This window comes from Centruroides sculpturatus, unplaced genomic scaffold (genome assembly GCF_000671375.1).
Source record: "Centruroides sculpturatus isolate CEXI.00-Female unplaced genomic scaffold, Cexi_2.0 scaffold41, whole genome shotgun sequence".
Lineage (NCBI taxonomy): Eukaryota > Metazoa > Arthropoda > Arachnida > Scorpiones > Buthidae > Centruroides > Centruroides sculpturatus.
Genome location: NW_019384983.1, coordinates 1,368,044 through 1,381,028, shown reverse-complemented (window position 1 = coordinate 1,381,028; position 12,985 = coordinate 1,368,044). Strand labels below are relative to the sequence as shown.

At 28.5% G+C, this 12,985-nt stretch overlaps 1 protein-coding gene across 2 annotated transcripts in view; it reads left to right on the top strand.

The window, feature by feature from the left end:
* Positions 1-8,014, top strand: part of LOC111632866 (DNA repair and recombination protein RAD54B-like) — a 29,534-nt gene extending 21,520 nt beyond the window's left edge. Inside the window, exons 9-14 of one of the 2 annotated variants that reach the window (XM_023377393.1) lie at positions 507-618; positions 698-877; positions 2,836-3,059; positions 7,366-7,527; positions 7,640-7,766; positions 7,863-8,014. In XM_023377393.1, coding sequence (XP_023233161.1) covers positions 507-618; positions 698-877; positions 2,836-3,059; positions 7,366-7,527; positions 7,640-7,766; positions 7,863-7,888 — 831 coding nt within the window. In that variant the 3' untranslated portion in view covers positions 7,889-8,014. Of the gene's footprint in view, positions 1-506; positions 619-697; positions 878-2,835; positions 3,060-7,365; positions 7,528-7,639; positions 7,791-7,862 lie in introns of both variants that reach the window. The other variant, XM_023377394.1, reaches the window with a different exon arrangement.
* Positions 8,015-12,985: the final 4,971 nt, after the last annotated feature.

Below are 12,985 nucleotides of genomic sequence, written 5' to 3'. Positions count from 1 at the left end.
AGTCTCCCTTTGGATAACTCTTGAAATTGTGTGTTGTCAAAGCCATTCTCCCTTTGCACTATCTGCTGTGCCAAGTGCCACATCACCTTCATCTATTTGTCAATGTTGCTGATTCAGGAACCCTTCTTGCCTGCCACAGCGCTGCAACTAGCAACAGGAAACTACTAGAAGGTGAGAGTCACATCACTCCTCTACATCAGGAAGAATTACAACTGATAGACTGTAAAAAACTAGCTAGACCATGTAAGAACCCTTTCTGCAAATAATAAACAGCTTCTATGTAAGATACTTGTCATCTCTGCCTCCAACACCACCACCCACATGTGAACAATTCCTAGACTATTCCTAGCACAGGATTAACTGATCCCCCATTAAGTTGGCAAACTCACACTGGTGTCAGATAAGTAGGCTTTTAAGTCTCCGATCTCCTCCAGCAGTTAGCAAACTTACATGTTTTCAAAAAAATATTCATAATTTTAAGGTATTTATTTATTTTTTTTGAGCAGTTATTGATGGGCTTACAGACTCCTAGACGTATACTTCTGACAGGAACACCGATTCAGAATGATTTGAAAGAATTTTATTCAATTGTTGAGTTCTGTAATCCTGGTATTTTAGGTTTGTTGTTTAGGTTTGTTGTTTATTTTATTATCTCTTTTATTACTTTACGTTTTACAATTTCTTTTGTTTTACTTAGGTTCACCATCTCAGTTTCATAGAATTTTTGAAGAACCAATAATTCAGAGTAGACAACCCAATGCAACTGCAGAAGCAAAATGTCTTGGAAAAGACAGGGCTCAAGAGTTGTTTTCTCTTACTAGTTCATTTGTATTACGAAGAACACAAGAAATCATCAATAAATACCTTCCAACAAAATGTAATTATTTTTATTATTCAAGCATACAGTAGAATTCACTTAGTGTAACCACTTTGGCACTTGCCTATATTGATAATAATAAGTAACTAATCATTAAAAGTAAATAAGACTATAATTAGTGAAAATTCTATTTTATTTGCTCTGACATTAAAATTATTAACAAAATTCAAGCATGTAGGCTGCAAAATACTGACTTTTATTCTTGACAAATGTTGTCAGATAGATAAAAATTAAATCATGATAGTTTTACAATTTTTATCTAAATTAAATGAGATATATATTTTATATTACATGAATAATAATATAATATAACAATATTATACAATTAAGATACAAATGGAAATCCATTTGTATCTGTGGAATGCCACAAGTCAGACATTTGTAACCTGGAGACTGCATATAGTTTAATTAAGATTGCCATTGTTTGTGTATTGGTATTTAAAAACAATTAATTTATTATACATTTTGATATAGTTATTTAAATTGATTTCTTTAATAAGCCAAATGATTGTTGTATTGAATTGTGCTATTTTACTGCTACTATTAATAATTATTCAATGTAATTATTAATAATAGCAGTAAAGTAGCCTGATTCAGTATGGCAATTGTTTAGCTTATTATTAAAACATTGATCTTTGAGATGCTTATATATTGATTTCTTTGATAAAATTTTCTAACAATTAATATATTTTTTCATTAATTAAAACATAGAATATATATTATTTCATAAATGATTTAAGTGTTTGAGCATTTTAGATCTAATTCATAAACTTCTGCTATTTATATTTATAGAGAGAAAATATATTTATCAATTACCTATACTCCTATAGATTTATGACAATTAAATATATGAGATATTACAAGAAAAAATTGCATCAGTTTACAAAACTTACATTTTTATCATTTTCAATGATCAGTTCCATCTATTCCATTACCTTTCATCTATAAATACTTTGAAAAAGTAGTGCAATTATTAATACTTAGAAAGAAGAAAAATTTTCTTGTGTTTTCACAATGTTAAAATAGTTTTCTTTTAGCTTTATCAAAAAATAAAAGCTCAAATCATATGTTCAGCACACTTTAATGTTTAGCACATAAATGCAATACAGTGATACCTCGACTTACGCTACCCTGACTTATGCGATTTTCAAATCTCGTTGATTCGTCTTTTGTTTGAGCACCACACAACTCTTGATTACTCACTCCCCCCACACTATTGTTCAGCTTACATGTTCAGACGTGTCGTGCGGAATCGAAGCATAGCTACAATTTATTTTGTGTTATTTATTTCTGTGTTTGTTATATCTACGGAGACTTGAGAGATTCTATATGGTGATTTCTTGTAAGCATGAACGAATCAAATGTTGAGATAAAATTAATGAGAACATTTATTAGCTTACATACATCCGACTTGGATTTTACACAAATTGCGAAATTATACCCCGAGTTATGCGAATTTGACTTACGCGGTTATTGCTCAGTCCCACCTATCGCGTAAGTTCGGGGTATTACTGTATAAACAAAAGTTTGAAATGACAGTCAAGACAGTAAACTTCTTTAAAAGAAAAAGAAAACTTTTACTTAAAATAACAAAGCTTAAGCAAAATAAGATAAATAATATATGATAATGTAAAGATTTTAATGTTATAACAAATTTAATTGCTTCTTAAAAAGATATACAAACTGTAATTCACATTGTCAAATAAGTTTTACCTAGTAGTTCACAGTTCATTGGACAGATAAATAGAATGAAACAATAAGTCTAAGTGTAAAAATCTATAAAATGTTATTTTATAACTTTGTCTTATTTTCTCTTATTTTTACTCTTTAGTTATCTTTCAGTATATTTAATATATTTTAGAACATTTTTTTATAGGTAGAATATTGTAAATTATAATTATTATTTTATCACTTTTAATTTTATAGTTATAAATAAAAAATATTTTAAATAATTTCAGTGGAACAAGTAGTATTTTGTCCCACATCACCTTTACAAGCTGAATTATATTCTGAAATATTAGGATGCAAATCAGTGAGAGCTTGTTTGACTTCTTTTTCAACTGTTGATACAGGCCATCATCTTATGTGCATAACTGCTCTCAGAAAGTTATGTAATCATCCATTGTTATTATATTTAAAATCTACAGAAGCTGAAGAAACAAATATTTGTAATACAGTAAAGGTAATTATATGCTCTAAGAGTTTATTTTAATTATCTATCAGTGAAATATCTCTAATTCTGTGAATATGGATGTTGCTCAAGACAGATTTGAGAGGCCAAAGCAAATGTTCTGGCTTGTTTTTTAGTGAACCTTATTCAATTTCCTTAGGAACAGTACCTAATCTTACTTAACTGAAGTCATGCAATATTCATTATTATATTTTTTATTTTTATTTTAAAGCAACAAAACTGACTGCTTTTGTGAGACATCAGAGGGCCAGGGGTTAATCCCTTCTGACCACTTACACTGCACAGGCTGGTAAAACCCGGTCTCGGAGTCATCGGATGGCTAGGAGGGCAAAAAGTGAGTGGGGAATGCATTGGTATGCCAGCAGGCATCCTTTCAGAGACAGGAGACAGGTTTAACAAATTAAAAAAAAAGCATTTATTAAGGAACTAAATCTACATTACAGAAGGCGATAATTAATTCTAAGGATAAATGCGGTTATAATAGACTATGTACATATAATGGTGACTATTCTTGTCTATGTCACTTGCCTAACTCTAGGGAGAGAGAGTTTGCAATGCTCTAAATAACAGTACCTCTATGAGGAAATGAATGGTATGTGTTGAATGGGTTGTAGGAATCAGTCGGCACAGGAACTGTAGTATGGCGATAAGTATGGAAGTTTGAAGCTGTGGTCTGTCTTCTACTGATGTCTTCTCCTTTCGTTCGTTTGTTCACTGTATGGAGGCTTGGGAGACAAGATGCACACATGAACAAGTATAACTTCCTTTGGATCTCCCTGAGCTTCTGGGGGCTCGAGCTTTTATACATTTGTCGTGGGAAAGGAGTCACGTGATCATCATGTGATGACATTAACAGTGCATTCTTGACACCTATGTTTCCCAGCTAATTGTGATAACAAATGGTGACCTCCGATATAATTCTCACCAAGAGAGTTTTTTCTGTGGGTTGTTTACAATTTTTTTTTCTGACAACTGCGTTAAATTTGCGGATTTCACACTTTTGTATCACCTTCTAGATATGTCATATTATCTATAATTAAAAATGTTCTGTTTAATGATTTAATTTTAAATTGTTTTATTGTTGATTTTTATTTTTTTAATTTTTATTTTGTCATTTATGTCTTTGAAATTGCTTTATTACATNTTCTTTATTCAGTCATGTTTTTGGATTATATTCTCATTTTATTGATCAGAAGTGATCCTTAATCAATATATTCTCTTCTGTATTAAACTATATTAAAAAAGTTTTATCACTAAACTATGGATTATTTTTGTTTTTTTAATATATTGACTGTATAATTAATGATTTTACAGGTAATTTTTTAATTTAATTTAGAGTACTAAAGGTATTGTGTTTTTACAATTACTAGATTTAATGTATAAATTTTGTTTTCTAGTAGTTAAACAAACTTAAAAAAAAACAGATCATTCAGTAAATATTCTCCAGACAATACACAATTTCATCTAAAATAAAACAAAAAGATATATTTGTACTAGGAAAAGAGATGTGTATATATATATATATAACATATTTTAAATTTTTGTAAACTTTGTATATATTTTTCTGTAATTTACTTTGGTAATTTCATTCCAAATGGAATGAGGTTGGCAACACAAAAAAAGAATAAAGAGAGATTGAAAGAGGACCCGAAAGTACATGGACATGTTGTTTTATGGTCTCTAATTTTCTTTGTCTTGATCATCCTACACTCAATCCCATGACTATGAATGCAAAATAATACAACATACAGTATATATATATATATATATTCCATTTATGAGCATGTGTGCTATACTTATATGTGTGACAATGCTGAAGGGCCTCCCTGTACTTCGGCACCATGTGACCGAAGGGTTGACATCGCGTCGACGAAGATCGCAATGACAGGTTTCATCAGGACTGACACCACTGTGTCTTCACGGCTAGACACAGAAACCGTTTCGTTCGGGTGTGAGCGGTCGCGTGTGTGAGTGATCTGAGTCGAGATAGAAGGAGAGACAGCGCACCGGAAGTGACTTACTCAGAGACATTTTAACGTAACAACTGTATAATGGTTAATGATAGGCTATACATTAGGGCTGCTGTTAGATACATTTCTCAATTTTATAAGTATTAGAGATTAAGATATGACCTGATTCGAGAGAGAGAGTTTACAGAAGTTCACGTGTCGATAATTACCTTGTATGAAATCCCGTAAGAAGACAGTTCTTATTTCCATAGTTATTAGGCGAAGAAATATCCAAAGGTGAGGAAATATCCAAAGGTGAGGAAATATCCAAAGGCGAGGAAATATCCAAAGGCGAAGAACTATCCAAATTTGGTGAGGCACAGGGAAAACTCGAGTGGTCCGATCGAGGAACTGGTGACAACTGCCTCACTTTGTTGTCTGTTTTCCATGTTGGATTGTTGAAACGGAGATATTAGGTCGAAAGGTGCTGAGAAAGCGTCGTTATTAAGCCTGAGAACTTAGCAGATATTTAGCTCCCAGGTGTAAAAGTTGACAGTTATTAAACGAAAGTATAGCTACACTGTGATCTGACATAAACACACGAAAAGTCCGAATTCGGATCCTCACAATATGCCATGTGGGATAGTAGTTTGTAAATACTGTTTGTATTTTTATAATCTTTATATTATATGTAACAATTATATATTTTTTAATTTTTGAAGAATAAAATGTTATAAAAATAAATTTTATATTATTTATTACAGTAAAATAATGTCATTTTTTGCTGAATATTCCATTTGTGGAAAACAAATTTAAATTTTGACTGTTGTTAGTTATACAGGTTGAATCAGATATCGCAGCGATTCCCAACCTGTGGTACGTGTACCCCTAGGGGTACGCGATAGGTTGTTTAGGGGTACAGAAAAAAGTTAGTCATTATGGCAGAAATAATAATATATTATGTATCACAAACTAATAGTATTAAAAAATTATTAGGTAAAATATGTTCCTTGCAACAATCACAACTTTATTATACATTTTTTCTTTTAGGTTTTTTTTCTTTAATTTAAAGTTACAATATGTAAAATTAACAATACGGGTACTCACTAAATTTCTTAAATGAGGGGTACAATCTAGAGATATGACATGTCACGGGGTATGCTAATGAAAAAAGGTTGGGAACCGCTGAGATATCGCATTCCGAGACAAACTCTATTATGATGAGTGTTACAAATTTTTTCCCTTTATTGTGTAATATATAATTAATGTTTCATTTTTATTCATTTTCTTTGATACTTTTTGAAGGTTTAATGTCAATGAATATCTAAAATCTTAATATTTCTTTTATTTCAGTTTTGAACTTTTTCTCTCTAGTGGGCACTGAATAGGCCTTTTCTCCAGACACTTTTATCGGTTCGGCCAAATGGTGAGGGATGGTACAAACTTATTTGTAACAGGCAAACCATAAAAAATTTCCTGAAGTTTCCAACCATGATACAAACCAAAGTTTGCAGAATAGCAAGCTGACACTTTTGCCACATAGGCAATCTAGCCACTGATCTTTCTGATATATTGAGCTGTTTGCATTCTGATGTAATCAATCAATATGTTCTGTGTTAAAAGTCTGCATTTCAATCTGGTGATATGTTGCCAAATAAAAAATGAAATGGTTTAGAAACTCTAATACAGTTGTGATGTCAATGTTACAGGTGTTCTCATTTGACTTTCTGATGACAATGTTACAGGTGTTCTATTGACTTTCTGTGTCTATGTTTGACTACAGAAAAGTTAAACATTTTAAAACTGGTTTGTCTGCATATTTTCCATTTTCTTCTTTTGCAATAGTTTTCCTGCATTCATTTGCATGATACTAGCATGATGGGATAGCACTTTGTTGATTTACATATGATTTTACACAGGTTTTGTGTTTGTTGCTTTAAAAAAATGGTGGTTATTTCTGTAGAATTAACCCATAAAGTTTCATCAAGTTCTGAGGAAATATTTTTTTGAAAAATCGATTTTTAAAAGGAATATAAAGAAAACTGCACCATTGATATATACATATCTATTACTTATAGCAGAAAAATGAAATAATTTTTTAAAATATTTTGGTCTCTACTTAATATAGGACTCATTGAATCACAAAACACTGATTCTTTACCTGTAATATAATCTTTAAAAATTTCCATTACATTTTGTAGAATTTAGATCTTAAAAAAGTACAAAATTATTTGCTTTAAAAGCAAATAATTTTGTACTTTTTTAAATATTTTTAAATTACACTATCAAACAAAATTGAATAACTTAATGTAATGTAATATATATAATTATGTATGTGATAATTTTAGGATGCATTATATCAAGAAATTTCATCAAGTTTTCCAAAAGATTTTGAAAATGTAAATTTATCAGTTACGTCAGGAAAATTAAAAGTAGTTTCTCAATTATTAGAAAGTATGTTTGCTGATAGTCGAAAAGAAAAAATAGTTTTGGTTTCTCATTTTACTCAAGTATGTGATAAATTTCAATGTTTGTTTAAATTAAAGTTGTAATTTAAATTTGAATATAATTTTAGATTTATTTATTCCATAAAATTTTATCTAAAATCTGATTATTTTTCAGACTTTAGATATTTTACAGAAATATTGTAGACTTAAAGGATACAGCTTTGTAAGATTAGATGGTTCAACACCAGCTTCCAGTCGACAGAATATTGTAGATAGTTTCAATTCACCATATTCTAATCATTGTGAGAATATTCTAATTCATTAATGTATACAGTCTGTTAATAAGTATATTTAAAATATTTATATTTGTTCTGACTTACAGTTATATTTCTCTTAAGTTCTAAAGCTGGTGGAGTTGGATTAAATTTAATTGGAGCATCTAGAATTCTGCTTTATGATATTGATTGGAATCCAGCAAACGATCTGCAAGCAATGGCTCGTGTTTGGCGAGATGGACAGAAGAAACGAGTTTTTATTTACAGATTAATTACTGCAGTATGTTTTACATTTAATTTAATTTTTGCAAGTGAAATATTTTATGTAAGAAAATTTCATATTACATAAAATTTAGAATTATATAATACAGAATATTAAAGCCAACCGTTGTCGTATGCAATCGGGCTAATAAACGGCTATAATATTAATGAATTACCAAACAATTTGATACTAGAGGGATTAACGCCTCCCTCTAGTATGGTTGGCTTTAGTATTATGATGTACCAGATTTAGTAGAGTTGTTTGTTTATACAGAATATTATGTATTGCTTAGAATACACAGAATTTTTAGAATTATAATTGTTTTTGAAAAATTAACGTATGAGAAGATTAACTTAATCTTTCTTAAATTTTATAATACCACATGTATTTTATATTTATATTTTATAATTCAAATATAATTTAAGCTGAATAATAGCTAAATAGTGAAAAAATATTTTAGAAAATTTTACAAAAATATAAAACTTTTGTTGTTATATATTTATATAACATAGTTGAGACACTTTTGGCTCTTCTTTATTTTTTTTTCTAATTGAAATAAAGTGATACTTCTAGTCGTACCAGTATTACCAGAAATTCCATCATCTGAATCATTGGAAGAAAAATTCTAGCTATTGTACAGCAAGAGTCTAATCCTTGCATTTATTCTTAACAAATTTAAAAAACTTTAATTTTTTAACGTTAATAGAAGTTGAATTTATTTATTTTTCAACATTGTAATGTTTTTTTATCATTAAATTTTTTTCTTTAGACTTTAATCATTTTATGACTCTGCTGAAATAAGGCCCATTGTACATGTTTTGTTTGTATATAACATTGTGTTTTGTCAAGTTAATTATATTAACCATACTTTTACTTTTATTTTTATTTTGAAGCTTGGTAATGTTAATAATTTTGTTTTTTTAGAAAGATGTGATCATCTTTAAAGAGTCATGACATTCTAAATAAATTTTATAGGGATATACGAAAATATTTTTAAGTTAAGATTCCTAGTCTTATTGTCTATTAACTCTTCTGTTTAATGTGATTCTTAAAATACTTTGTGTTTTAAATATGAGTCATTTATGACATCACAAGGCATATTCAAGATTACTGTGCTTCCTAATATGAATGTATATCTTGATGTTAACTAAAAAGTCTCATATTTCAAGTTATAGTTGAGAACATTTAAGAATAAGTTTATATTGGCTTTTTAGCCAATATAATTTTTAAGACAGTCTGTGAGTACTCAGCAGAGATAAATTACAAACTTACTACAACACTTTGCATTTGCTGGGAGAAATTTTTATTAACAAACGTTTTCAGCCTACTCATATACTCTAATCGGGTTTTTAAATCCATTTTTACAAATTGTTCCACAAATGGAATATTCCATTGAATTATTCTAAATACAAATTTAAATTTAAACTAATTAAATAAATAAATTATGAAAAATATAAGATTAACAATAAACGATGCCTTTGGGAGTAGGCTGAAAATGTTTGTTAATAAAAAAACTCTCTCAGAATGCACAGGTATTGTAGTAAGTTTGTAATAATGTTTAATAGAACAATTTGAATGTTCTGAACTGGTTTTTGAAGAAGTGGAATTTCTTTAGAGAAATGAAATAGAATTTATCTTGCGTCTTAGATTTAATTGGTTTGAAAAAGCTATCATTAAGCTTGCCATCATAAATCAAACTTTAATTTTCTGTAGATTCATTGTCATAAATTGAGATACTGTTTTTAGAAATAAACACTGAACTATGCAATATCATACTAAAGTAACCAACAAAAATATATGAGTATGGTATTTTGTGCAATTAAGTTACACTAGGTAATTTATAGCAAGGATTGTAGAACTTTTTCTGTAATCCTTTCTATAAATTAACAATTTAACTTGATGATTCAAGTTAAAATAAATTTGAAAAATAATTGTAAATTCATTTTAAAATCTGCTAAGTTCTAAAATAACAGAAAAATAAAATTTTTTTAATTGGCATTTTTAACAAATTCATTTATTAATTTGTTGATATTGAAAAGATTTTAAACAGTAACAGTAACAGAATATATATTGAATGAACTCTAAATTAAAGATTGAACACACTCCATGATATCTAAATTTTGACATTACAACTCTGCTTTCATTCAATTCATATATCAAAATTCCAACTATGTATTTTCAGATGTTTTAAAAATGCTTAGTTAGAATTTTAATATTGAATTATATGACTCCACTGCAAAAAAATTGTGGTGTCATGATCACTACTCTGCTTTCGTAATTTATTGCAGACAGAGAAAAATATTTTTTAGAATGTTTGAAGAAAAACATTTAATCATTTAATGATTTATGGAAATTTGATTTCATTAAAAGATTAATTTTTCAGATTCTGTTAAAGACTTAGTTTCCTCTTCCTGTCGTAATCCAAATGGCTATGGTTCACAACAAATTTAAATAATTAAATATAGTTACAATATAATATTTTCATGATTATTTTGCTTTTAATATTTAAAATGATATATATGAGCTAATAACAATAGATTTTTTAAATTTTGCTTTAACTTTTAATGAAATCTTTACTAGAAAAATAGTTTGCAGACTTTGAAATAATTAAGTACAGAAATATAAATGTATAGGTTTAAATAATAAAAATTATTTAGATAAGTTTCTTTATTTTACACAATTATATTTACATAATATTATGTTATCATTTAGAGTACATTTATATATTATGATTAAATAATTATAAATATAAATGAATGAGTAATTATAATCAACATTTTTAAAAAAATTTATTTATTTATATTTCAGGGTACAATAGAAGAGAAGATATATCAGAGACAAATTACAAAACAGAATATATGTGGAGCTGTAGTAGATTGTAAAGAAACCAATAAAGTGAAATTTTCACTTGAAGAGTTAAAAGTTAGATTTTAACTTTTTTGTGTTTCATGAAATTTGTATTTAAAATACATTTTAATTTCTAATTACCTATTATTTTTATCCAATATTAACCTGCATTTCTTAATAATAATAATCACACCAGTGCTGCAATATAGTAGGAACTGGTTTGATTGTTAATAATGCTTTTACTTACTATTTTTAATTTAATGCAAAAGTTGTTCCTAAAATATCTATAGTGTTAAGGATTTTCTCATGCATGATACAGGGTGTTTCATTTAACTTGAAATATCTCTAGAAATACACAGCATACAAAAAAATGTTTGAAACAAATCTTCAGTATTTTGGAGAGGGCAGTTCAACTCACAAAATTCCACAGTCTAAAGTTAAATGAAACACCTTGTATATACGTAATAAACAATACAGTTACATATATAAAATGGCAGTGTTCTTGCTATGAAAAACTTTCAGGTGGTCAACCTGCAATGTTAGCTGGCTGTTGTTGCAAATTTTTTAATGAATATCAATTGATGAAAATAAAATAAGGTCAGTTCTATAATACTCAATAGCATACTAATCTATAGACCAATCTTTAAAAAAGTAATCAAATAAAATAAAAACATGCCATATTTTTAATTGACTGAAGGAAAATATTTAGATAGTCAGTCAATTCACCTAGCTAAAACCATTTTGGAAGAACATTATAATTGTATGTTAAGAAATTAAATAAATATATAAATCATTTCTTAATTTACTGGGTAGAAACTAAAATATGGAAAACTATATACAGTAGATCCCCCTATAAGACGGTAGATACGTTCCGTTCTTTATGAATCAATTTTGTAGGAATCATAGTTTACGGACTACGGCTGTTTGAAAGGTTTTCTTTCATAAAATTAATCGATTCTAGACTAATTCGACTCAACATTTCCAAAATACGTATATTTTTTTGAAAATAATCCGTATAAACTACGTTATAAACAAAAAATTGTAGGATTGCTTACCGAGTGTGTACCGTTCGACTACGCCCGTTGCTAAAGCTTGGTTTCGTCGCGGAACAGCGCATCAAACCGCGGCCGCGATTTCTGATATTATTTTTCTGCGAAAACTTCGTTGACCTTTGGAGACATCCTTAATATAAATAATTTTTATGGCCGTTAAATAAGAAATGTTTCTTTCACAAGAAATGTATAAAATTACAGTACTGGACAGACGATAGGTCGCCTAACTCGCCGTAGCGTGACGCTAGACGGCGAAAAATATATATTTAATTATAATAAAGTTACAATAAATTAAGTTAATATATAATTATATATACAGTACCTAATTTATATATAATTAATATATAATTATATGTACAGTACCTAATTTATATATAATTATATGAACAGACGATACTAAACTCAATTTATCCGCCTAAACGTCCGTAGCGTGGCGCTACGGACGGCGGGAAAGTAGTTCGGCTGCCCGATGACGTTTTACGTATTATAGGAGTTATTTTTACCGTTGTTTACGGATACTGCCACAATTTTTATAGGAATCATAACTATAGGAAACGGTTTTATAGGGGGATCTACTGTAATGTCAACAAATTATAACAATAAAAAGAAATAAAAAAAGTCAAGAACAAACTGAATTGGGAAGAACTATTCAGATAGTTAATAATAATTTTTTGTCATTAATGTAGTTATTATCTAGAGATAAAGAAACAGAAGTTAATAATAATTTTTAAACAATTGGCCAGTTTTCTAACCTGTATTACTAAACTACATAATTACAGTAAAATCTATGTAAACTGGAATCACATTTTTGCCATTTTGGCAGGTGTTCATTTTGAACAGGTTTAAAATTTTTTTTTCCTGTCTTTAAATTAAACCAGATAAATATGGCACAGTTACATTTGTTTTTTATAGCAAAATTAATATACATACAGTAAAAACCATTTTATTACTAGTTTAATTAATTCAAAGTGATGCCAACTAAGGATGGGTGTATTTGAATTCAAAAGTTGAGAATGATTTGGTTCCAGAAACTTTTCATCATTTTTAAGATCATATGTTGGGTATTTGAATACTAAAATTTCATA